Source organism: Tachysurus vachellii, chromosome 23 (genome assembly GCF_030014155.1).
Source record: "Tachysurus vachellii isolate PV-2020 chromosome 23, HZAU_Pvac_v1, whole genome shotgun sequence".
Taxonomy (NCBI): domain Eukaryota; kingdom Metazoa; phylum Chordata; class Actinopteri; order Siluriformes; family Bagridae; genus Tachysurus; species Tachysurus vachellii.
Genome location: NC_083482.1, coordinates 15,858,220 through 15,885,404, shown reverse-complemented (window position 1 = coordinate 15,885,404; position 27,185 = coordinate 15,858,220). Strand labels below are relative to the sequence as shown.

The window sequence follows — 27,185 nt, the reverse complement described above, 5'->3', positions numbered from 1 at the left end:
AGACGACACACAAACAATGAGCATCATCAAACCACTCAAACGCAGCTGAATATAAACCAGCACTCGGCTTCACTCCTCATTCACAACATCGCGCCCAAAACACGTCTGTCAACGCAATCAAGTGAAATAATACAGGAGAGGGAATATCTGTACACACTGATCAAGTTCATCTGCGCACACACACACACACACACGATCATGTGGGAAGATAAATAAACTCAAATAAGAGAAGAGAGCAATGTTAAAGAAGAAAACTAAAAACAAGACAAATAATAAAATACAATAAAATAAATCAGCAGGTGTAGCCATCACTCTCTATCGCTCTTGGCTTTCAGAGCATTTTCCAGGATTTTTCTTTTCCACTCCTCATAATTTTGTTTGGTTTCTTCCTCACACTCGTCTTCCCTCAGTGCCAGTTCCCGCTGTTGCTTAGGAGACGTTGGCAAGCCATCATCTGAGAGAGAGAGAGAGAGAGACAGACATGTGGAGAGAGAGAGAGCGAGACAGACAGACATGTGGAGAGAGAGAGAGAGAGAGAGAGAGAGAGAGAGAGAGAGAGAGAGAGAGAGACAGACAGACATGTGGAGAGAGAGAGAGCGAGCGAGAGACGTGGAGTGTGGAGAGCGAGAGAGATGGAGAAAGAGAGACAGACAGGGACATGGAGGGAGAGAGAGTTTTGTTAATTTCAGTAAGGAATCTTTTATTCCAAATTTAATAAAGCCTCTCAAACTGTATAATGATGAACGTTTCTTTATATCCAGATTTCTGACTTTTTTTCCCTTTACTAAAAAGAAACCCACATACAAGTGCATGAGAGAGAGAGAGGGGGGGGGGGGAGATAGAGGGGGGAGAGAGAATATGTGAAACACTCGAGTGAGTGAGTGAGTGAGTGAGTGAGGGAGGGAGGGAATTGGCAAGTGATCATGAAGAAAAGAAAGAGGAGAAATGGTGAATAACATTTTGGTCAAAGCTTTTTCTATATTAAATAACAAGACAAAACACCTTCACCTTCTTTTTTAATGAAAGATGTGTACGAGTTTCAGGACTATTACAGAGATCATGAACTACTGACACTAATACGAGCTCACTGCAGTATTACTGAAACATTCCTCTAACGCAGGATCGGATAAGAAAGAGCCAGACTGTCATTTATTATTTCTCACCCTCTTCTGCTTCCTGCAGCGTCTCTGTGAGAGTCTTCTGTCTCTTCTGTGTGGATTTGAGCTTTCCCTCCATGGAAGATGTGTCACCTGAGACAGAGATAGACAGAGAGCGAGATACAAAGAGAAAGAGCGAGAGCGAGACAAAGAGCGAGAGCGAGACAAAGAGCGAGAGCGAGACAAAGAGCGAGAGCGAGACAAAGAAAGAGCGAGAGCGAGACAAAGAAAGAGCGAGAGCGAGACAAAGAAAGAGCGAGAGCGAGACAAAGAAAGAGCGAGAGCGAGACAAAGAAAGAGCGAGAGCGAGACAAAGAAAGAGCGAGACAAAGAAAGAGCGAGACAAAGAAAGAGCGAGACAAAGAAAGAGCGAGACAAAGAAAGAGCGAGACAAAGAAAGAGCGAGACAAAGAAAGAGCGAGACAAAGAAAGAGCGAGACAAAGAAAGAGCGAGACAAAGAAAGAGCGAGACAAAGAAAGAGCGAGAGCGAGACAAAGAAAGAGCGAGAGCGAGACAAAGAAAGAGCGAGAGCGAGACAAAGAAAGAGCGAGAGCGAGACAAAGAAAGAGCGAGAGCGAGACAAAGAAAGAGCGAGAGCGAGACACAAAGAGCGAGAGCGAGACACAAAGAGCGAGAGCGAGACACAAAGAGCGAGAGCGAGACACAAAGAGCGAGAGCGAGACACAAAGAGCGAGAGCGAGACACAAAGAGCGAGAGCGAGACACAAAGAGCGAGAGCGAGACACAAAGAGCGAGAGCGAGACACAAAGAGCGAGAGCGAGACACAAAGAGCGAGAGCGAGACACAAAGAGCGAGAGCGAGACACAAAGAGCGAGAGCGAGACACAAAAGTGAAACAGAGACACAAAAGAGAAACAGAGACACAAAAGAGAAACAGCGCGAAAAAAAAAACTAGTATAAATGTTGTTGTCCCTCCTAGATAACAGTTGTGGCTTTAAACAGAATTCCCATGCAACTATAAACAGATAAAAAAAAGTCTGTGGCATCATTCAGTCATTTAAAATAAATAAATTCCAACAGTTCATAAAAGTCGAGGAAGTCTGATGACGCATCTCGGATGACGGCAACACGGAAAAGTTTATTTATTTATATTTATTTTAGATGTTTCACACAAATCCGACAGGGCGACTGATTTATTTCAAAAAGAAAACACCGACTCACTGCAAATCTCTTGGCCGAACTTCAGAAGCTGAACACACAGCCTGTCGAACACGGCCTTCTTGGTGCCGGAGGACGACGCCAGCTTCTTATCCACTCTGATTTTCATGCACCTTCAAAGTAAATGTCAGACACGGTGTTAGTGTTTTTGTACAAGTTCCCCAGATCAGACCGCGGAGCCGGGGCAGGATTAACCCTGCTGAGGTATTATGGGATGTCGAAATAAACAGTAACATCCTCGCATGTTAGACGGAGCAGAGCAAAGTAAAATCTAGAGCTGATGAATATAATATCAGCATCATTAAAAAAAAAGGTTTCATCCTAGAGCTGAACCAGAAAAAATGGAGGCTCTGTTATGTGTAAGGAACATCATGAGGTCACACTGTTCTAGGAAAATAATCCATGTAATTGTGTGTGCGCGCGCGTGTGTGTGTGTGTGTGTGTGTGTGTGTGTGTAAGCCTGAAATGAAGCTATACCACCAATTACACTGCATTTTTTAACCATTTTTTGTTACATTATTTGTACACATTGCTCTACTCTAGAGCTTAGTACATGGAGTGAGAGGACCTAAGGGAGAACAGCAGCAGTGTGTTGTGCAGTACTGACTTGCAGGCAATGAACAGAGCAGCTGTAGTGAACAGGGGTTTGGACAGATCCAGGTCTTGTTGCTGAGCTCTAGGTAAACTGTCCTCGTACCTAAATCACACACACACACACACACACACACACACACACACACACACACACACAGACAGACCCACCCCCACACACACAGACAGACAGAAGCAGAAGGAGTATTCGTTAATCCTCATTACTGCACAATCCTCACAGCGAGACTCAGGACATATTCAGATTAGATGAATATTACAGAGACGCTGGTTAAATGATTATTCTGATTACCGTTGAAGGATCTGAGCCGCCGCCTTCACCGCCTCCATGCAGCCGTACTGCACAGCCAGATCCCTGAGCCCCAGACTGCTCTGCAGCCCCAGCATGCACTCCATGGCCTTCAGGCTGCTCTGATACACTTTCTTATTCAATCCTGACAGCTTGACGACATACTCCTGCTCAGAAACACAACTGTATAAAGGAACGTGTAAAGAAAACTAACTCACAGACATCACATGGATGAAATGAAGGCTTGGTTAAAATCTGGAACTCAGAGGAAGCTCGTGTGAATGCTAGCGTGCTTATGGGTCAAGACAGGATAGATTCTCTGTTCAGACTTCAACATGGAGGAAAAAAGCTCCTGTAGTAAAACAGCACATCCTCCGTAAACTGAGCTAGAATGACTTAACACAGATTGCATATATTACACACACACACACACAGATACACACACAAAGCACACATACATATATACACACAAATATACACACATCACATCACACACACACACATAACACACACACACATAACACACACACACACATACATACATACATACATACATAACACACACACACATACATACATAACATACACACACATACATACATAACACACACACACATACATACATACATAACACACACACACACACACACATACATACATACATAACACACACACACACACACACACACACACATACATAACACACACACACACACACACACATACATAACACACACACACACACACACACACACACACACACACATAACACACACACACACATAACACACACACACCTTGTCTATAGGACACTTCATGGCCGTGGCTGCCAGCTCCAGACAGATAACAGCCTTACTGCTTGCTGTAGCAGCTGTTAGACCTGCACACTTCACCTGAGACAACCGCATGTACTCTTCTGCCTGGCTGAGACACAACAAGCCACACAAAATCACTATTTATTCCTTTTTATCATCCAGACTGTGACCTCGAGCTGTACACTAAAACTACAGGTGAATTTTACAGATAAACAAACCCACAGACATACCTCAACACTTTAGGAGATGTTATACCGATTTTAGATGCAAGTTTACGGAATAACTCGCCATCCATTTTGTTAAACCGCTTCACTGAACAACACACACAGACTCAACTGTTTTCGCGGGAAATTTGTTCACAGGCCACGCCCAGGGTTCCTCCGATTGGTGGAACGCACAAACGTCACCGGTCATGCGGAAGCGTTATAATCCGTTTCTGTTATAAAAAAAACTCGCAGCCTACTTTTTCCACATTTCTTAATTGAAATTGATGTATTTCTTATTAAACCTCTTAGATTGATGAAAAACATAAAAAGTTAAATATTCTTGAAACATTATGATCTTTTAGTATTACCACTGGTGCATAATGTCTGTATGTGTGTATAATGTATATAATGTGTATAGTGTGTATAGTGTGTATAATGTGTACAATGTGTATATAATGTGTATAATGTGTATAATGTATATAATGTATATAGTGTGTATAATGTGTATAGTGTGTATAATGTGTATAATGTATATAATGTATATAGTGTGTATAATGTGTATAGTGTGTATAATGTGTATAATGTATATAATGTATATAGTGTGTATAATGTGTATAGTGTGTATAATGTATATAATGTGTATAATGTATATAATGTATATAATGTATATAGTGTACAAAGTGTGTATAATGTGTATAATGTGTATAGTGTGTATAATGTGTATAATGTATATAATGTGTATAGTGTGTATAGTGTGTATAATGTGTATAGTGTGTATAATGTGAATAGTGTGTATAGTGTGTATAATGTGTATAATGTATATAATGTATATAGTGTATATAGTGTACAAAGTGTGTATAATGTGTATAATGTGTATAGTGTATATAGTGTGTATAATGTGTATAATGTATATAATGTGTATAGTGTGTATAGTGTGTATAATGTATATAGTGTATATAATGTATATAGTGTGTATAGTGTGTATAATGTGTATAATGTGTATAGTGTATATAGTGTGTATAGTGTGTATAATGTGTATAGTGTGTATAATGTGTATAGTGTGTATAGTGTGTATAATGTGTATAGTGTGTATAATGTGTATAATGTGTATAGTGTATATAATGTGTATAGTGTGTATAATGTGTATAATGTGTATAGTGTGTATAATGTGTATAATGTGTATAATGTATATAATGTATATAGTGTGTATAGTGTGTATAGTGTGTATAATGTGTATAATGTATATAATGTATATAATGTATATAGTGTGTATAATGTATATAATGTGTATAGTGTGTATAATGTGTATAGTGTGTATAATGTATATAATGTATATAATGTGTATAGTGTGTATAGTGTGTATAATGTGTATAGTGTGTATAGTGTGTATAATGTGTATAGTGTGTATAGTGTGTATAGTGTGTATAATGTGTATAATGTATATAATGTGTATAGTGTGTATAGTGTGTATAATGTGTATAGTGTGTATAATGTGTATAGTGTGTATAATGTGTATAATGTGTATAGTGTGTATAATGTGTATAGTGTGTATAATGTGAATAGTGTGTATAGTGTGTATAATGTGTATAATGTATATAATGTATATAGTGTATATAGTGTACAAAGTGTGTATAATGTGTATAATGTGTATAGTGTATATAGTGTGTATAATGTGTATAGTGTGTATAATGTGTATAGTGTGTATAATGTATATAATGTGTATAGTGTGTATAGTGTATATAATGTATATAATGTATATAATGTATATAATGTGTATAATGTATATAGTGTATATAGTGTGTATAATGTGTATAATGTGTATAGTGTGTATAGTGTGTATCGTGTGTATAATGTGTATAGTGTGTATAGTGTGTATAATTTGTATAGTGTGTATAATGTGTATAGTGTGTATAATGTGTATAGTGTATATAGTGTGTATAGTGTGTATAATGTGTATAATGTGTATAGTGTGTATAATGTGTATAGTGTGTATAATGTGTATAATGTATATAATGTATATAATGTATATAGTGTGTATAATGTGTATAATGTGTATAGTGTGTATAATGTATATAATGTGTATAGTGTGTATTGTGTATATAATGTATATAATGTATATAATGTGTATAATGTATATAATGTATATAGTGTGTATAATGTGTATAATGTGTATAGTGTATATAGTGTGTATAATGTGTATAGTGTGTATAATGTATATAATGTATATAATGTGTATAATGTATATAATGTATATAGTGTATATAGTGTGTATAATGTATATAATGTGTATAATGTGTATAATGTATATAGTGTATATAGTGTGTATAGTGTGTATAATGTATATAATGTGTATAATGTGTATAATACCTTTTTCCACCCATTCCAACACACTCACAACCTGTCAGCGTGCCCTTGTGTATCCAATCAGATCCCTGTTAATATGCGCAGTTCAGCCAATCAGCGTGTTGTTAGCGCACTTCTCTCAGCCAATCGGCTTGCTCCCTGCTGAGGCGAGCTGAGCGGATCTCCAGTAGTCACATGACTGAGCCATTTTTTTGAGCTGCAGAGTGATTGCTAACAGCTCACTTATTAATCATCATGGTAAGGAAAAGAATAAACACGTCGTATAACATTTACTAACTGAAGTAGAAACATTAAAGACTCTAAAACGGCACGTATAGCGAGTTAGCTTGTTTATTAGCTGTAACTGGGTTAGCATTTTAGCGGCCTGGCTAAATATGTGTTAAGCTAGGCTAAGCTATGCTAAGCTAAGCTAAGCTAATTCTCTCCTTGTTTACTTTTTCTCCTTATTTATCATGTTGACATCATTGATAATCTACAGGGATTTGTACTGGTTTTATATGTTTACACGAAATGCTCGTGTGACTGCGCGTTTTGTGACGCAAATCGGCTCTTCTGCTTGCTAACGTTAGCCGTGTTGTTGTGGAAATCCGACAGTTAGCATCAAAACTAGACGTCTGTTAAACACCGTTGTGTTTTGTGGCTCGTGCAACGAAACGCTGTATAACACGTCAACAGTTGTGCGATTTTATGTGTAATTTGTCTTGTCAGGGAAACAGACGGAAAGAAACGTGCTAACGGAAGCTAAAGCTAGCAAGCTGTCATTGCTGCAATACCTACATGTAATGTCGGTAATGAATATTCATAAGCTCATTCATATTCATGACGGTTATAAATCAGATCAGATTACTTCTTTGAATAAAGATTAGGAGGAGAAACGTTCTTAATGCTGTTATGTCGTTGTTAATGCTGATGTTCAGGAATCATTGACTGTGTTTGTTTTTGTTTGTTTAAATATTCCAGCTATTTATGTAGTTTGTGTTTATGTAAAAAAAAAAATATATATATATTTGGACTTCCAATTTCTATTAAAAAGCAACGCTCAGAAAAATGAAATGAGGTAAAAACATATTATTGCTGTATATTAGTGCTGTACATTTCTGGAAAGTTATTCATGAATATTTTTAGGCCTGTGTTACATTGGTGTCATATATATATGTGTGTGTGTGTGTGTGTGTGTGTGTGTGTTTAAATATATTTCTACATATAATATATACACATGTATATTCATGCACAGATCATATTCACTTTCTAATCAGATCCCAGCTGCAAGTTTTAACAGAATTTCTATTTTGTAATAAGATTTTTATAAATTATATAAACAGGAAAAATATACACAAATAAACGAGAGTGGAATTCTGTTTTGTAGCTACTGTAATAACCAGTTAACCAGCTGTTATCAACAGTTCATGTCTCTCTCTCCCTCTCTGTGTCTCTCTCTCTGTGTCTCTCTCTCTGTGTCTCTCTCTCTGTGTCTCTCTCTCTGTGTCTCTCTCTCTGTGTCTCTCTCTCTCTCACTCTCTGTGTCTCTCTCTCTCACTCTCTGTGTCTCTCTCACTCACTCTCTGTGTCTCTCTCACTCACTCTCTGTGTCTCTCTCACTCTCTGTGTCTCTCTCACTCTCTGTGTCTCTCTCACTCTCTGTGTCTCTCTCACTCTCTGTGTCTCTCTCACTCTCTGTGTCTCTCTCACTCTCTGTGTCTCTCTCACTCTCTGTGTCTCTCTCACTCTCTGTGTCTCTCTCACTCTCTGTGTCTCTCTCACTCTCTGTGTCTCTCTCACTCTCTGTGTCTCTCTCACTCTCTGTGTCTCTCTCTCTCTCTGTGTCTCTCTCTCTCTCTGTGTCTCTCTCTGTCTCTGTGTCTCTCTCTGTCTCTGTGTCTCTCTCTGTGTCTCTCTGTCTCTGTGTCTCTACCTCTCTCTCTCTCTGTCTCTCTCTCTCTCTCTCTCTCTCTCTCTCTCTCTCTCTCTCTCTCTCTCTCTCTACCTCTCTCTCTCTCTCTGTCTCTCTCTGTCTCTCTCTTTCTCCCAGCCAACCACTCAGCAGTCACCCCAGGATGAGCAGGAGAAGCTGCTGGACGAGGCTGTCCAGGCCGTCAAAGTGCAGTCTTTCCAGATGAAGCGCTGCCTGGTGAGACACACTATATGCTTTATTATTTCAGTGAAATGCTCATGTGACTAAAAACCAAGGGAATATTCCTTACACTAACTCACCAGCTGTTTAAAAAAAAAAAGGAATAGTGTGTGGGTCATGTGAGCTCAGATTGGGCACAGAGAGCTGACTGGGCGTCATTTTGCTTTCTTTTTATCTTGGTTAAAAAGTCTAGGTTCCTAAAGTTTAATTAGCTTTAAAGATGCAAAACGACTCTTTAAAAGGAAACAGAAGTACAAATGATTTTTAAAAAAAATATTAGTAATATATTTCACGTTGACGAGTTCAAACGCCACGACCAAAAAAGCGACAGGTGGGAATTAATGTTGCTTCAGTACTGAACAGTAAAGTAAAGAGCACTAAATTCTGAGGTTGTATTACTTTTTTCTTTTTTTTTTTTTTATTTAAACGAATCGTTACTGTCAGACTGATGAGCAGTCTTGGTACTTGTTCACCACTTCCTGTCCTTCTGCTTCGTCTGAGTTCTTTTCTGTATTTCAGGACAAGAACAAGTTGATGGATGCACTGAAACATGCCTCTAACATGCTGGGGGAGCTCAGGACCTCCATGCTGTCTCCTAAAAGCTACTATGAACTATGTATGTGGTTTGAATCAGACCAAAAGTCCAAGGGTTTTGCTTCAGGGGCAATAAATAATCAGATGTGACTTTTTTTTTTTTTGTGTGTGTGTGTGTGTATGTATATGTGTGTGTGTGTGTGTGTGTGTGTGTGTGTGTGTAGACATGGCCATATCAGATGAGCTACACTACCTGGAGGTTTACCTGACTGATGAGTTTGCTAAAGGCCGTAAGGTGGCTGACCTGTACGAGCTTGTACAATACGCCGGGAACATCATCCCCAGGCTGTGAGTCTCTCACACACACACACACACACACACACACACACACACTTCAGCTGTACCCCTGTGTTTAGTTACAAAGGTTGCATATTGTTCAGGTGCTGTTTTTTTTTTTTTTTTTTTTTTTGTCTTATTTAAAAATTCATCTCATTTTGTGTCAGTGTCTCATTATTTTACGAAGTTATCTTGTTTTGATTTAATGTATCTATTTAAAAAAGAACCAAAAAAACCTTTCTTTGTCTTAATATTATATTCATTATTCTGTGTTCATATATCGTTTTAAAACGATTCTTATTTTGACTCGACTCTCTATTCATGATCTCGTCATTTCGACCGTCCAGTTTAAGATATAATATTGTCGTTTTGAATTAGTGTCTTGTTTAAATCTTATTGACTTAGTGTCTCATAATTCCAACACTATCTCATTTTGATCTTTTTATTTACAGAAACGATCTCCTTATTCAGTGTCTCAGTATTTCAGTATATAATTTTGACTCAGAAATACTTAATTATGTCTGTCTCTTTATTTCAGGAAATTTTGTTTTGAATTAGTGTCTTGTTTAAAAAAAGCTACTGGTTTACACTCTTATTTTTAGGCATGTATCTCATTTTGACATTTATCTCTTTATGTCAACATGTTTTGTTATGTTTTTGACGCGGCGTCTCGTATTTCCGACATCTCTCATTCTTTTGACTCTTCATTATTATTATTTTAATATACTATCTCGCTATTTTAACTTACTATCTCATTAATGGAATTTATTGTCTTGTTTTTTTGAAAGTCAAAATAATGTTTCAAAATCGTCAAAATATTTCTTGTTGACTTTCCTACAAATAGTCACACATCCTTGTGTGTGCGCCTCTATTTGTGCCTCTTGGTGTGCGTCTGTGTGCCTCTTGGTGTGCGTCTGTGTGCCTCTTGGTGTGCGTCTGTGTGCCTCTTGGTGTGCGTCTGTGTGCCTCTTGGTGTGCGTCTGTGTGCCTCTTGGTGGGCGTCTGTGTGCCTCTTGGTGTGCGTCTGTGTGCCTCTTGGTGTGCGTCTGTGTGCCTCTTGGTGTGCGTCTGTGTGCCTCTTGGTGCATGCCTTTGAGCCTGTTTGTGTACGTCCGTGTTTGTGTTTTGTGTGGGTGCTTCTGTGCCTTTGTCTAATGGCTCCTCTTTTATGCACAATCAACTATCAGAAATCTTTTATCTGTGATTCCCAGTCTGAGGTTCATGACCCTGTTTGTGAACCTCATTTCATTTATAAATGTGATTTGTTAAAGAAACTCAATCTTCTCTTTTTGTTTTCTTCTCTTATTTTATAGATTATTATCGTGAATATTTTTCCATTTTATTTTAGTGGAACTTTGGAGCTGCAGAAAATGTTGAATGTCCATTTGATCGTTTGTTTAAAACGATTTATTATTTATGGTCTTTGACCCCCGAATTCAGAGCGTGGTACATTTTGATGTCATTCTATAGAGCTGAGCAGTGGCAGCTCGGTCGACCTGGGAGTCAAACTCATAACCTTCTGATCGGTATTCAACACCTTACCCGCATCCTATCACATGTTTCTAAGCTGAAACACAATGAGGTTTGAATAATTGAGTTCTTAAAGCCGTACTGAGGGCAGGCCCTGGACCCGATGGTGTCAGAAGATCAAGAAGCTCTGCATCCGAGCTGAAACCGTGTCTTCATCTTTTCTTTCATTTATAATTCATCCGAGTGGCGCATTGTTTAAAGTTCACAGCAAAAAACAGTGAGAGTGAGAAGGGATCGTCATAATATCTGCGTCGTAGCCCGATCTCCAGCCAGGCGTTCGCACTCGGCACGTGGACCTGTCATAACTCGTCTGTGTCAAAACTGGAGAAAGATCTGGCTTTGCTCGATGCATGTCGATTCTCGGCTCTGAGTCAGGTGTCCACAGGAAGTGAAGCATCGACAGTCACTTCTGAAGTGATAAAGCACCCTACGGCATTTTATATTGATTTAATCTCCTTATTTTAATATATCTAGTTACATTTGACTCTTGTTTTTGACATTTTTATATTGTTTTCAATGTGGGAGAGTGAGAGAGAGTGAGAGAGAGTGACAGAGCGCGAGAGAGAGAGCGCGAGAGAGAGAGCGCGAGAGAGAGAGAGCGAGAGAGAGAGAGAGTGAGAGAGAGAGAGTGAGAGAGAGAGAGAGAGAGAGAGAGAGAGAGAGAGCGAGTGAGAGAGAGCGAGTGAGAGAGAGCGAGTGAGAGAGAGCGAGTGAGAGCGAGACAGACGGACAGAGAGAGAGACACAGAGAGACAGACGGACAGAGACACACAGAGAGACAGACTGAGAGAGAGAGACAGACTGAGAGAGAGAGACAGACGGACAGAGACACAGAGAGAGAGAGACACAGAGAGACAGACGGACAGAGACACAGAGAGAGAGACACAGACGGACAGAGACACAGAGAGACAGACGGACAGAGACACAGAGAGAGAGAGACACAGAGAGACAGATGGACAGAGACACAGAGAGAGAGAGACACAGAGAGACAGACGGACAGAGACACACAGAGACACAGACTGAGAGAGAGAGACAGACTGAGAGAGAGAGACAGACTGAGAGAGAGACACAGACTGAGAGAGAGAGACACAGACAGAGAGAGAGAGACACAGACAGAGAGAGAGAGACACAGACAGAGAGAGAGAGACACAGACAGAGAGAGAGAGAGACACAGAGAGAGAGAGAGACAGACGGACAGAGACACAGAGAGAGAGAGACACAGAGAGACAGACGGACAGAGACACAGAGAGAGAGACACAGACGGAGAGAGACACAGAGAGACAGACGGACAGAGACACAGAGAGAGAGAGAGACAGACAGACGGACAGAGAGACACAGACTGAGAGAGAGAGACACACACACAGAGAGACACACACACAGACTGAGAGAGGGAGACACAGAGAGAGAGACACACAGAGAGACAGACGGACAGAAACACACAGACTGAGAGAGAGAGAGAGACACACACACACACAGAGACACACACACAGACTGAGAGAGAGACACACAGAGAGAGAGACACACACACATATACACAGAGAGACACACACACAGAGACACACACAGACTGAGAGAGAGACACAGAGAGAGACACACACACACACACACACAGAGAGAGACCGAGAGAGAGAGACAGACACAGAGATGTTATTGTGGGAACAGATGTTTAGTGCTGTGAGAACATCAGTAATATCTCAAACTGAGTGTTTTTTGTCATTGATTAAAAGGAAGTGGAGAGATGGTGAAACCGTGTGTCTTTCTGCTCTCTGGTCTGCTTCTTTTTAATAAGTCGGCCGGATCAGAACATATGCTCAGGCAGATGTTGAGACAGATCAGCAGTATTAATGGTTTGTTTAAAAATAGCACACGGAGGACGGCTCGTCAAAAACCTCTCCGTCTCCGTGCTCTTAAGCTCAGCCGACGTGTCGAGTCTAATCTAAATCTCTGGATTGTTTACGTTAGTCACCTGTAAACGTTTTATTCACCCGTCCACCTGCACGGCTGGCGTTTCATCCCACATTAACATCCACTCTGTCACATCTCTCCTCTTTTCTCTCACAGGTACCTGTTGATAACGGTGGGCGTGGTGTACGTGCGCTCCTTCCCTCAGTCACGTAAGGACATCTTGAAGGATCTGGTGGAGATGTGTCGTGGTGTTCAGCATCCTCTGAGAGGTCTGTTCCTGAGGAACTACCTGCTGCAGTGCACACGCAACATCCTGCCTGACGACGGGGAACAGGCCGAGTAAGAGCCAAACGTTTACGCATGGGTGAACCTTCTGCTTCCTCACATCAGCTCGACAAATAGAGATTCTTAACACTCGGGGTTTCTAAACTCGGATATAATGACGGCAAATAAATCGATATACGTACCTATAGAGCCCAGAAGTGATGTTCCGAATAACTGCACGGATTTGGCGAATGCAACCTAACAGAAAGTTTGTTCAGTATATAATCGTATCTGCTATAAAAACTTACCCTAATATGAAATCGCTAAAGCTACGTGTCATACGCACATCGAAGTATCGTATCGTACTCGCCAAGATTCTGTCACGACGTCTGCGTACTCCAACAACGTTAGGTTGACGATTGCTACGTTAACTTAGTTGTGTGAAGATGAGGGTGGAGATGAAACTCGTTTGTATTCTGTATGTTATTCTTTATTTCAGTCATGTTTAAACGTATATTTACGTTTCTCAGAAAAAAGAGACATAAACATCTCGAAACGATTTTTCGACACGCGTCCAACGAAATTAAAAACAAAACTCATCACTCTGAAGGAGCAATAAGAATTTATAGAGCATTTATTTTGTACATAAAACACACCTCAGTGTGCCGTACAGCGTTAAATCACATTACACACAGCGTAAAGATCAAACGAGGAATTCTGTAGAAAATAAACGTCACTAATAAAACGCGACTCTAAGCTTAATAACGTAACACATTTGTGTTCTGAATTCTGATTTGTTAAAAGGTGTTAAATATTAATTATTCTTTTTTTTTTTTATAACAGCAGCTTTAATAGAACTGCTCTCATTTTAATAAGTTTGTTGTTTCTATAGTAACGGATGTCCCACGATCTGAGCCTAACCGTAAACGGACAAAAAAGTCATTATTGAACAGCGGCGTAATCGTCATGGCGACGACTTCTGTAAGAAGACGCTTATGGAAGGAGTCTCCAGTGTCAAATTTCCGCTTCATCACCGCACCCTGTTACTGATTATTTTCCTGTAACAGAACGACACGTCGCGTTTCGTTCACACGTACAACTAGAGCTAAAAATATATTTTTTAAAAAGTTTGTATAATAAGTTACGTCTTTTTTTTTTTTTTTTTTTTTTGGAGGGAGGAGATGACCGGTGACATAAACGACTCGATCGACTTTGTCCTACTGAACTTTGCTGAGATGAATAAGCTGTGGGTGCGAATGCAGCACCAGGGCCACAGTCGTGACCGCGAGAAGCGAGAGAAAGAGAGGCAGGAGCTGCGCATCCTCGTCGGCACCAACCTCGTCCGACTCAGCCAGCTCGAGGGTGTCAACGTCGAGAAATACAAACAGGTATCGGAGCTTTACTGCAGGGAGCAGCAGAGAGGAACGAATCACTCATTTTCCCCATGAGTCGTTTCCAATCGTGTAAATATTTCATAAGAAATAAATCGATATCAAATCCGTTTTTTTTTTAGCTAAACATGTCAGTAATGTAAGTAAAAATGTAGCTAAAAGAATTAAAGTCCTTTAGTAATATTTTTAATGCTGTGTTGTGTATATTATGGAGGATTGAATTGCTGAATCAAATAGCTGATGAATCGAATCTACTCATTTGATTCCTTTGTGACATGAACATGGCTCGCTCTAATGAGTGTCATTTTCTTTTATTAAACTGAACCCCTGGGTTTACGTGTTCCACCATAATCACAGACTGCTAAAGTTTTGGCCCCCTGGAGATTCTTGCAGTTGATGTTGCCGTTTATGTAAATCAAGTGCGTTCGGTTTACGAGATCCACATCGTTGTGGGTTTGTTTTATTCTACTTTTGGAATTTGAGCTGTTTTAATAAAACTGCACGTTCATCTCTCAGTTCCTTTCCGTCTCCACAGGATTTCACCCGAATCGTTAGTCGATGTTTCGAGCTTATTGCTGTATTTATACGCTATACGATCGATACTGCAAATATTTACAGAAGCGTAAATAAGGATTCGTGACAGGTCGTCTGCGTAGGACGTCGGGACAAAGCCGACACACTAACCGAGCTGATGAAATTGATTAGCTCAGTAAACACAGCCTCCTGAGTCCTGAATCGTCCTCGTTAATAAGCAGAAGAGAGACGCTGTGGGTTTAATGGCTCTTTTTATCAAGCAGCGGTTCTTCAGCCGAGCTCTCGACGGACTTTCTGTCCTCAGATACTTCATTGTGAGACACTTGAACATCACGATCAAACGTTTCATGTTTTGAATGAGTTCATTACCGATGACCGAGACGAGGCTAAAAACAGACTCGAGGGTTTTTTTTTTTTTTCCTTTTTAAAAGAACATTCAGTAATAAGTTGCTTGACCTGTACATTCTGTAAAAAAAAAAATTATTAGGGGCCACAAAATAGCCAACTGTGAATATAATTTTAATAGTTTTCCCTGGACAGAATTTGCATACGGAAATGTGATTGGCTCTTGCGTTTTATGACATCATAACACATCTATAAGCATTTTCAGTGTCATTTCACTTTCCTGCTTTCCAAATTCAGATGAATTTTCTAACAGTATTTAATAGAAAGCTTTCTATATGACATCATTTGGCGATTTTTTCGTAAAAGTATTACATTTTTGTTTTAATTGGTGTAATAAAAATGATTAACATTGGTAGGCATTTAAATATCAATAAGAGATAAAATTACAGAGGTCACTTGAGATTTATGAGCCCTCACTAAGGAGACCCCTTGTAATAAAAGAATTTCTGCTTTCTCAGCTCACGCAGCACTCGGACACGAATGAAAGCCGTGTCCCAGAGAAAGACGTGTTGAATCCGTGAGCCTCGGCCTCGTTACGGCTAGTTACGGTTAGACACGCTAGTTATTTTTGCTGCACGTGTGAGGGAAAACGTCTAGACATCTGGAGTGATCGTCTCGTCTTAAACGTAAAAGAAATATCTAAATAATTTCAAGGCAGTTCTGGTCTTTTCCAGGTAACGTGTAAGCTTCTGTTCAGACCTGATATTCTCCTCATATTCATACGTTCATACGGATGTGGATTATTTTTTTTTCCTTTGAATGTATAAATATTGTACGGTGTCGGACAAGCGAGAATAAGTTTGACCTTTTTATTGTCCTTCTGATTGTTGCGTGTCGTGTTCAGATTGTTCTGGCAGGAGTCTTGGAGCAGGTGGTGAACTGCAGAGATTCTCTGGCTCAAGAGTACCTCATGGAGTGTATTATACAGGTAGAGAACATTAGCACACAACACCACACACTTCAGATGCCTCCTTTCACTGTGATGTCTCGTTTTTACCCGTCGCCTCAAGCTCTCTAATTGCTTCGCGCTCGACCGCACTGCAGCCTCACGCCGGGCTTTTTACAATTCAGACACACAGGCATACAAAGAGCTTTTGTGTTTAAGTGGTTAAAGCAAACAAGTGTGTGTATATGTATGTATGTATGTATGTATGTGTGTATATATGTGTGTGTGTGTGTGTAATATATATGTATGTATGTGTGTATATGTATGTATGTGTGTGTATATATGTATGTGCGTGTGTATATATGTATGTGCGTGTGTGTATATGTATGTGCGTGTGTGTATATGCGCGTGTGTGTGTGTATATGCGCGTGTGTGTGTGTATATGCGCGTGTGTGTGTATATGCGCGCGTGTGTGTGTATATGCGCGTGTGTGTGTATATGCGCGTGTGTGTGTATATGCGCGCGCGCGTGTGTGTGTGTGTGTATATGCGTGTGTGCGTGTATATGTATTTGTATGTGTGTGTGTGTGTGTGTGTGTGTGTGTGTGTGTGTCTATATGTGTGTGTGTGTGTGTACAGGCTTATGTAATCCGACTGCCTTTCTTTTTCTCCACAGGTTTTTCCAGACGAGTTCCACCTCCAGACCCTGAACCCGTTTCTCCGAGCGTGTGCGGAGCTCCACCAACACGTCAATGTCAAGAACATCATCATAGCTCTAATTGACAGGTCTCTCTCACACACACACTCACACACACGCACTCGCTCTGCTTCGCACAGGTGTTATTACCATGTCCTACAGGCTGTCATTATTTTATTGTTGTTTACCTTCTCCCTACCTCTCTGAAGGTTGGCGCTGTTTGCTCACAGAGAAGATGGACCTGGAATCCCAGCTGAAATCAAACTCTTTGATATTTTCTCTCAGCAAGTGGCCACAGTCATCCAGGTACTTCATTTATCTCCCGTACGGAAAGGATCGGCAATATCAATGAGGTTCCCATAAGGTTCCAACGAGGAACCTTATGGGAAAAAAAAAACTTTTTTTCAGGAGTTATTTTATCAGGGTCTAAATAACAATCGTCTGCACCACACCAACGTCTATAAACAAACAAACTCGGGTGACAACGAAAAAACACAACAGATTTCAATATGTACTCGGGAACCTTTAATCAACCCTATAAAGGAATTTAGAACCAGTTCTTTCTTTTTCAACAGCCAAAGCACCGGCTCTGAACCAGGAAAAGTGGTTCTTAAGTAGCACCAAAACGTTGCTGGTCTAGACTTAAGAACCGCTTGCGTTAGGGGCTGTGGGCGGAGCTGTAGGCGGGGCTACTGTTAGCACATTTGATAATGTACCTTAAGTATACTAATGTTTAATACACTTTTACTTTACCGCGATATGATACATTATCAGCACACATGATAGTAGGTAGCTACATGCTAAGGCTAACGTTTTTCTGTGTTAATGATAAAATAACGTTATGTACTTTATCGATAACAACCTCCGTTTATACAGATTACATGGAGCTGCACGTACACGTTGGATTCGCCGCGTTTGGGTGTTAATGTAGGTTCACAAAGCCATGAGCATTAACAGTAAAGCAACATCCGCCATTGTTGATGTTTGTGTTTGCCGCTGCTGCGCTAAAGTTGCTGTGTAACGTGACACGTGTACGGTGACGTCACACTCGGCTCTGTGATGCTCTCTAACTGATGGAAAGGCAAACCGGTTCTTAGAAGGTTCGCCAGTGGAACCAACTTTGAACCAGCACCAGCACTAGCTCTGAACCAGCACCCGGGTCTTTTTGGTGGAAAAGGAGGGGTATCTGAGAACCCTCAAAGCCCAGATTTCTATTCTATAAGAAAACCAAGAATGTTTGCAGGAACCTTTTTGGGAACCTAGAATTTATATAAAAAAAAAATCAGGAATGTTTATAAGGAACTTCAAACTTTCTAAGTGATGTTTATTCAGAAAGGTCTGAATAAGGTGCCCACATTTATTTCAGCAAATTTGGGACTGTTTCATGAATTTTGCGAGCCTGCTAATATAAACACTTCGTGTGTGTGTGTGTGTGTGTGTGTGTGTGTGTGTGTGTGTGTGTGTGTGTGTGTGTGTGTGTGTGTGTGTGTGTTTCAGTCTCGTCAGGATATGCCGTCAGAGGACGTGGTGTCTCTGCAGGTGTCCCTCATAAACCTGGCTATGAAGTGCTACCCTGAACGTGTTGATTATGTAGACAAGGTTCTGGAGAGCACCGTGGAGATCTTCAACAAGCTCAACCTGGAACAGTGAGTGGAACAGTGGACTCGCTCATTTCAGACAAGTTCCAATGCCTAGAAAATAAGCACAAAGGATCTTCTGCTTTGTTGTCCACGATAAACAAGGAATCAATTCACTTGGATTTTTTTTTCTTTCAACCCCTAGCTGTACAAGTGGTGTAACATCACACAACAACGAGATAATGATTTGGCACAATCGACACTATAATAATTTGAAATGTTTGCGAAGCATTAACAGGATTAGAGGTGTTGAAGTTTCTTATTGTATAATAATGTTGTTTGTAAATCACTCAATTTATTATTAAAACAAACGCAAGCCAGCAATGAAGGAAAATTTATTTAAATTTAAAATAAAAATTGCAAATTTCTTAAAAAAAAAACACACAAATTGCACTAAAACTCTAAAAATAAATAAATAAATAAAATTGTTTGTTTATGGTCAAAAAAAAAACTTGTGCATAAGCTTAGCGCTGTCCTGACAAAACTAGTTACGTTCTTTATCCCGTTATTGTTGACAAATGTAGCGCAACGTGCTTCGTTAATTAAGGCTTCGTAGCTACCGTGTGAACGAAGCTAAGCAGCTTTTGTTTTATATTTTGTGCAACTTTTATGCTAATTTAAATTCGAATGTTAAAAAACGTTTTAAAATGAAAATTAAAAAAAATCACACTTTTTTTTTTAATCCTTATCTAACGATGCCGTGTGTGTTTGTAGGAAAGGGGCGGGGCTTCCAGGCGAATTCGTTTAACACCGCCGTATTCAAACCGATCCACGTTCCGTTTTTAGCATCGGATTTTTTTTAAGCGATTACTCACTCTAGCGTATTCTGGTGTTAATGTGGAATAAAATGCATCACTGGAGACGGCGTAGAAGCGATCAAACCCCCGCACGATTAACCCGTGAACTGTGAATCACGTCTACTGTACTTGCACTAATAAATAAGCCTGAGGACATTTTTATTTTGGGCTAAAAATATCTTGACGCTAATCATTACTTGCTGTTGCGTTTACTCTGTCAGACTTTTTTCCAATCCAGGCAGGTTACATAAAGAGGAGAGGAAAAAAACTACCCTGAGAGTTCATTGTAATTGTAGAGGGTGAGAGCTTTGTGTCGCCCAGCCGGGGTTTTTAAAAAGAAAAGCCTCTCAATCCGGCTCTCCTTTAATTACAGTCCGAGAGCTTCACTCCCCACACGGACGCCGCCGGTCTGAAGGTCACCTCCGATTTGTAAAAGCCTTTTTTTTTGTTGTTGTCTGGGTTTTTTTTCCTTTTGGTTGTTTTTTTTTTGTAGCGGCAGCTTCAGAAATGTCACACGCTTTCAAAAATACAGCAGTGTTCCCTTTTTATGCAGTAATTTTTACTGCCATGCTTTTTAAATTGAAAAAGCAGGACGCAGCGGAGAGCGGCGGCTCAGAATCGTGCAGCGAATGCGGCGCTAAACGACTGCTGCTTTGACAGGGTCTTATTTTAGTTCTTCAGAATTCAGACAGAACTGAAACACCGAAACCGCGTTCGAACGACGGAGGCTTTTATGCTGGAGTCTAGCTTAACTAAGAAGTAATGTAAAAATGTATTGCTAGCTAACGCTAACAACGGCAGGCTAACAACGGTTCCGCACGCTCTTATGTAAGGAACTGGGTGGGTGGGGCTTAAAACACATTCTCTGTTTCATGTAGTTTTGAATATTGACTTGGTCTGGAGCTGGAAGTAGCTCAGTCTAAAACGTGCCTCTTGGTTTGTGTTCAGCGTGAAGGTCATTAATGTTAATCTGCGTGTTGTCGTGCAGCATCGCGACGAGCAGCGCCGTATCCAAGGAGCTCACCAGGCTTCTGAAGATTCCTGTGGATACCTACAACAACATCCTGACGGTCCTGCAGCTCAAACACTTCCCGCCGCTCTTCGAGTACTTCGATTACGAGTCACGCAAGAGCATGAGCTGCTACGTGCTCAGCAACACGCTGGACTACAACACCACCATATTGGGTCAGGAGCAGGTACGCAGACGGGAACACGGCGGTTCGCCCTTAGCTGCCATTTTATAATCGATTCCTTCCACAGAGGTCACGTTGTAGGTGTATAATTACTGACACTTCCTGTACAGAGTCCACCATCGAGCAGGTGATGTTTGGATGCAGGGTTGAGAAACTAAACACTGACCGCAGTGCTGAGTTCACACACACTTTACAAACACACACATGGACGTGCACCCAAATCACCTGAGCATGAGCACTAGTGTGTTTACAGAAGGATTAAGTTCATATTTATATTAATAATTAGACTTGAGTAACAGATCGGTGCAAATCTTCATGAGTTTCTGCAGCGCTGTGTGTTTCCCTTTGGCTCGGTATAGCAGAATGTTCAGAACACCTTCACGTCACCGAGTGCACACACGTCTCAGGAAGACACTCTGGTACTTGCTTTTCCTGACACAGAGTGAGTTATTGACTGTAAACTGAGTTCACGCTGAATTTGGAGGAACTTTTCCACCAGCCCGTGTTATCAGCTTCCTCTCTAGGCTTCACACTGAGCTCTTATAACTGATTATTACACACAGGTATACAGAGCGCTGTTGAGTTTTAAGATGTGCTCTCTCACGCCCGCGCTCGCTCTCTCTCTCGCTCTCTTGCGCTCTCTCTCTCTCTCTCTCTCTCTCTCTTGCTCTCGCTCTCGCTCTCTCTCTCTCTCATTCTCTCTCTCATTCTTGCTCTCTCTCTCTCTCTCGCTCTCTCTCTCTCACTCTTGCTCTCTCCCTCTCTCTCTCTCTCTCTCTTTCACTCTTGCTCTCTCTCTCTCTCTCTCTCTCTCTTTCACTCTCTCTCTCTTTCACTCTCGCTCTCTCTCTCTCTCGCTCGCTCTCTCGCGCTTGCTCTCGCTTGCTCTCTCTCACTCTCGCTCTCTCACTCTTGCTCTCTCTCTCGCTCGCTCTTGCTCTCTCTCTCGCTCGCTCACTCTTGCTCTCTCTCTCGCTCACTCTTGCTCTCTCTCACTCTTGCTCTCTCTCTCACTCACTCTTGCTCTCTCTCACTCTTGCGCTCTCTCTCTCTCACTCTTGCTCTCTCTCTCTCTCTCTCTCTCTCTCTCTCACTCTTGCTCTCTCTCTCTCTCTCTCTCTCTCGCGCTTGCTCTCGCTCGCTCTCTCTCACTCTCTCGCTCTTGCTCTCTCTCTCGCTCGCTCTTGCTCTGTCTCTCGCTCGCTCTTGCTCTCTCTCTCGCTCACTCTTGCTCTCTCTCTCTCTCTCTCTCTCTCTCTCTCTCTCACTCTTGCTCTCTCTCTCTCACTCTTGCTCTCTCTCTCTCACTCTTGCTCTCTCTCTCTCACTCTTGCTCTCTCTCTCTCACTCTTGCTCTCTCTCTCTCTCACTCTTGCTCTCTCTCTCTCTCTCTCTCTCTCTCTCTCTCTCTCTCTCTCTCGCGCTTGCTCTCTCTCTCACTCTTGCTCTCTCTCTCTCGCGCTTGCTCTCTCTCTCTCTCTCTCTCTCTCTCTCTCTCTCTCTCTCTCTCTCTCTCTCTCTCTCTCTCTTATTAAAGACCCGTCATTGTTTTTTCTTTTTAAATGTCTGTTCCCAAACACGGGGTGACTCGGTTGGCTTTTGGCGTGTTAGCAGTGGAAGAACCGTTTAAAGTTGTTTGTTCTAGATGAAGTGGCTCGATAATGAAAATGCAATAATTGAGTTAACAGGAAAAAAGGTGAAAAAAAAAAGTTCTTGGTTTTGTTTCATTTGCTTTTCGTGTAGAATTCAGCCGAGCATGTGATGATCTTGTCAACGTGGTTATTAAGGTTTATTACCTGCGATGTGTTTATCAGAGTGGTTTCACTGAGCAACAGCATGCATTTGCTCCCTGTGGACAACATTATAGAAGTTATTAGGATGTCATTAGGACTTCTGTCTGTCTCTCTCTCTTTCTCTTAGTTTTTCTTCTAGGTTGTCTTTCTGTCTTTACATCTTTTTAGGTCCCTCTCTGTCTCTCCATATGTCTCTCATTGACTCTGTCCCTTTACAATCTGTCTGTTTGCCTCTAGTGTGTGTGTGTATGTGTGTGTGTGTGTATGTGTGTGTGTTAAAGCTTTTCATTTTGATGCGTATTTCATGGTGTCTCTCTATTTGTCTTTCTCTTTGTACCTGTCTGTCTGCCTGTGTCTCGTTTATCTGTCTCCATTCTCTGTCAATTTGTCTCTATCTCCTTTTCCATGCCTGTCTTTTCTCTTTCTCTCTCTCTCTCTCCCCTTCCCTCTTTCCACTTGGTCTTTAATGCTGTTTGTGTGTTTTTCTTTGCAGGTGGATGCAACCCTGAACCTGGTGTCCACACTGATCCAGGATCAGCCAGATCAGCCTGCTGAGGATCCCGACCCGGAGGACTTCGCAGAGGAGCAGAGTTTAGTGGGTCGCTTCATCCACCTGTTACATTCAGACGATCCGGACCAACAGTACCTGGTGAGTAGTACTCCCACTGTACACCTATACATCAGTACAGTACCTGGTGTGTAGTACTCCCACTGTACACCTATACATCAGTACAGTACCTGGTGTGTAGTACTCTCACTGTACACCTATACATCAGTACAGTACCTGGTGTGTAGTACTCTCACTATACACCTATACATCAGTACAGTACTTGGTGTGTAGTACTCTCACGATACACCTATACATCAGTACAGTACCTGGTGTGTAGTACTCTCGCTATACACCTATACATCAGTACAGTACCTGGTGTGTAGTACTCTCACTGTACACCTATACATCAGTACAGTACCTGGTGTGTAGTACTCTCACTATACACCTATACATCAGTACAGTACCTGGTGTGTAGTACTCTCACTATACACCTATACATCAGTACAGTACCTGGTGTGTAGTACTCTCACTATACACCTATACATCAGTACAGTACCTGGTGTGTAGTACTCTCACTATACACCTATACATCAGTACAGTACCTGGTGTGTAGTACTCTCACTATACATCAGTACAGTACCTGGTGTGTAGTACTCTCACTGTACACCTATACATCAGTACAGTACCTGGTGTGTAGTACTCTCACTGTACACCTATACATCAGTACAGTACCTGGTGTGTAGTACTCTCACTATACACCTATACATTAGTACAGTACCTGGTGTGTAGTACTCTCACTGTACACCTATACATCAGTACAGTACCTGGTGTGTAGTACTCTCACTGTACACCTATACATCAGTACAGTACCTGGTGTGTAGTACTCTCACTGTACACCTATACATCAGTACAGTACCTGGTGTGTAGTACTCTCACTGTACACCTATACATCAGTACAGTACCTGGTGTGTAGTACTCTCACTATACATCAGTACAGTACCTGGTGTGTAGTACTCTCACTGTACACCTATACATCAGTACAGTACCTGGTGTGTAGTACTCTCACTGTACACCTATACATCAGTACAGTACCTGGTGTGTAGTACTCTCACTGTACACCTATACATCAGTACAGTACCTGGTGTGTAGTACTCTCACTATACATCAGTACAGTACCTGGTGTGTAGTACTCTCACTGTACACCTATACATCAGTACAGTACCTGGTGTGTAGTACTCTCACTGTACACCTATACATCAGTACAGTACCTGGTGTGTAGTACTCTCACTATACATCAGTACAGTCCTGGTGTGTAGTACTCTCACTGTACACCTATACATCAGTACAGTACCTGGTGTGTAGTACTCTCACTATACATCAGTACAGTACCTGGTGTGTAGTACTCTCACTGTACACCTATACATCAGTACAGTACCTGGTGTGTAGTATTCCCACTATACATCAGTACAGTACTTGGTGTGTAGTACTCTCACTGTACACCTATACATCAGTACAGTACCTGGTGTGTAGTACTCTCACTGTACACCTTTACATCAGTACAGTACCTGGTGTGTAGTACTCCCACTATACACCTATACATCAGTACAGTACCTGGTGTGTAGTACTCTCACTGTACACCTATACATCAGTACAGTACCTGGTGTGTAGTACTCTCACTATACACCTATACATCAGTACAGTACCTGGTGTGTAGTATTCCCACTATACATCAGTACAGTACTTGGTGTGTAGTACTCTCACTGTACACTTATACATCAGTACAGTACCTCTCTCTCTCTCTCTCTCTCTCTCTCTCTCTCTCTTGTAAAACACCACCAGAACACATCATGTATGCCGTTTTAACAGAACACTCCAAATTGTCCTAATGAGCCTCTAATGAATATGGAATCTGTTGAGCCTACAGAAGACGTCTCGCTGTTATGGAGCAATGAATTATTCAAACACATCCTACAGTTTCTCATCCTAATTTATACCTCCTACAGATATTAAACACAGCCAGGAAGCACTTCGGAGCCGGGGGTAATCAGAGGATCCGCTACACGCTGCCCCCACTGGTGTTCGCCGCCTATCAGCTGGCCTTCCGCTACAAAGAAAACGCCTCCTCGGTACATCTCCACACGTGCACACACACACACACACACACACACACACACACGGACCAGTGACCACTCATCCTTAACAGCTCAGTGTGGTGTTATTGTAGGTGGGGCTACAGGACAGACCTGAGATCAGTCAGACACTTTCATTAGAGAAGGCGGAGAAACACACATTACACTGTGATTTTATTTATCATATTAAAGTATAAAAAATTTCTTCTGTATTAATGCATTTTGTCACATTTTTTCTTTGTGGATGGAAGAAATGGATACTCTCATCTTTTCCCTCTTTCTGTCTGTCTGTCGTTCTTTCTTTCTTTTCTTTCGTTCTTTCAATTTTTTTCTTTCTTTCTCATTTTTTTTCTTATTTTTTTGTCTTCCTTTTCTTTCTTTCTTTCTTTCTTTCTTTCTTTCTTTCCCATTTTGTTCTTTCTTTCTTTCTTTCTTTCTTTCTTTCTTTCCCATTTTGTTCTTTCTTTCCCATTTCTTTCTTTATTTCTTTGTTTTAATGGATGGATGAAACGGATGTCTTTGCCTTCTTTTTGCTTTTTGCCTCATTCTCCTTCTCTATTTCCTCTCTTTATTTTTACTTTCCCTCCTGCCTTTCTTCACGGACGGATGGATGAATTGAATGGATGTTTTCTTTCCTCGCTCCTTCCTTCGTGAAAAAATATTTCCTCTATTTTCCAATCATTGGATCTTTAGACTTTTTCGCCCCAAACAGATCAGACATTTCTACTGATGAGAGTAAAATTCAGCCCCAGTCCTGAACTCGGCGACAAATAAGTAAACGACTTTATACATGTGTTGGTCATGTGACTTGTGATGTCATAGTAAAAATTTACAACGAATTGAAAATAGACTCTATAACGAAGTTTACGTCCCCTGCGTTGGCTTTGGTTTAGTTCATCAACCTCTGAAAGAACAAAACTACAGATTTCAGTGTCGACAATTACAGATTCCTCATTGTTTAGTTTTTCTTGCGAATGTAGTGAGACACTGTAGTGAGTTGTTCATCCGGATCTGTGCTTGCGTGCGATTGACGTCACTAGCAGTTTGTCGTGAGTCTGGATTATTTTTTTTTTTCCCAGAGAATAAAAATTTCCATGTTGTTGTGCTGTACGGAGATGAAATGGCAGAGTAACACATCATAAAGCCGCCTGTGTGTGTTCTGGGTTTCCGGCTCCTCTTGCCTCAGGCGTTCACCTCAGGAGACAGCAGGCGTATTCACTGACTGCCTAACAATGAGCCAGCGATTGGGCCAGAAAGCGTTTCAGAAATGTCATCAGCTCTGATCCTGTGATGAAATTTTCCTCTTGTCTCGTCTCATCTCCTGATTTGTAGTCATCAGAAGAGTTGATTATTTTATTTTTTTTTTTTAGGTTATTTTTTTGAATCATTACGTGTTGTTCTTTTTGCCCCCATCACATTTAGCTCAGCTCAACCCCACTCGCATGACTCATCACTTCTGATGAATCAGTCATCTTCTCTCTTTTCTTTTTGTCCTCTACGCTGCAGGACGATAAGTGGGAGAAGAAGTGCCAGAAGATCTTCTCCTTCGCCCATCAGACCATCAGCGCTCTGATCAAGGCCGAGCTGGCCGAGCTGCCTCTGCGTCTCTTCCTGCAGGGGGCGCTCGCCGCCGGGGAGATCGGCTTCGAGAACCACGAGACCGTCGCCTATGAGTTCATGTCCCAGGTACGGTGGCGGCGTCTGAGCCGTGTCTTCGAGAAGGGGTGAGGGAGGGGGTGGTTTGGGCAGAGTAATGACGCAAGAGCGGCTCACGGTGAGACGCTCGGGGACGGGAGGATGTGAGACGGAGACACGAGTGTACTGGCCTCACTCAGCGGTGGGGAAAATTCCTGTGGA

At 41.3% G+C, this 27,185-nt stretch overlaps 2 protein-coding genes across 2 annotated transcripts in view; one reads left to right on the top strand and one right to left on the bottom strand.

Annotated features, from left to right (window-relative positions):
• Positions 1 to 4,378, bottom strand: part of orc6 (origin recognition complex, subunit 6) — a 4,569-nt gene extending 191 nt beyond the window's left edge. The window contains exons 1-7 of the mRNA XM_060859388.1: positions 4,279 to 4,378; positions 4,031 to 4,157; positions 3,237 to 3,400; positions 2,943 to 3,032; positions 2,339 to 2,448; positions 1,164 to 1,250; positions 1 to 454 (exon numbers count right to left, since the gene is read on the bottom strand). The exon at positions 1 to 454 is cut by the window's left edge and continues 191 nt beyond it. Of these exons, the coding sequence (XP_060715371.1) occupies positions 309 to 454; positions 1,164 to 1,250; positions 2,339 to 2,448; positions 2,943 to 3,032; positions 3,237 to 3,400; positions 4,031 to 4,157; positions 4,279 to 4,343 (789 nt within the window). The 5' untranslated portion in view covers positions 4,344 to 4,378 and the 3' untranslated portion in view covers positions 1 to 308. The remainder of the gene's footprint in view (positions 455 to 1,163; positions 1,251 to 2,338; positions 2,449 to 2,942; positions 3,033 to 3,236; positions 3,401 to 4,030; positions 4,158 to 4,278) is intronic.
• A 2,332-nt stretch (positions 4,379 to 6,710) lies between these two features.
• Positions 6,711 to 27,185, top strand: part of vps35 (VPS35 retromer complex component) — a 31,805-nt gene continuing 11,330 nt past the window's right edge. The window contains exons 1-14 of the mRNA XM_060858912.1: positions 6,711 to 6,855; positions 8,648 to 8,746; positions 9,269 to 9,365; positions 9,508 to 9,631; positions 13,210 to 13,392; positions 14,492 to 14,705; positions 16,492 to 16,575; positions 17,209 to 17,318; positions 17,439 to 17,535; positions 18,727 to 18,875; positions 20,652 to 20,859; positions 23,143 to 23,298; positions 25,203 to 25,325; positions 26,835 to 27,014. Coding sequence (XP_060714895.1) covers positions 6,853 to 6,855; positions 8,648 to 8,746; positions 9,269 to 9,365; positions 9,508 to 9,631; positions 13,210 to 13,392; positions 14,492 to 14,705; positions 16,492 to 16,575; positions 17,209 to 17,318; positions 17,439 to 17,535; positions 18,727 to 18,875; positions 20,652 to 20,859; positions 23,143 to 23,298; positions 25,203 to 25,325; positions 26,835 to 27,014 — 1,827 coding nt within the window. The 5' untranslated portion in view covers positions 6,711 to 6,852. The remainder of the gene's footprint in view (positions 6,856 to 8,647; positions 8,747 to 9,268; positions 9,366 to 9,507; positions 9,632 to 13,209; positions 13,393 to 14,491; positions 14,706 to 16,491; positions 16,576 to 17,208; positions 17,319 to 17,438; positions 17,536 to 18,726; positions 18,876 to 20,651; positions 20,860 to 23,142; positions 23,299 to 25,202; positions 25,326 to 26,834; positions 27,015 to 27,185) is intronic.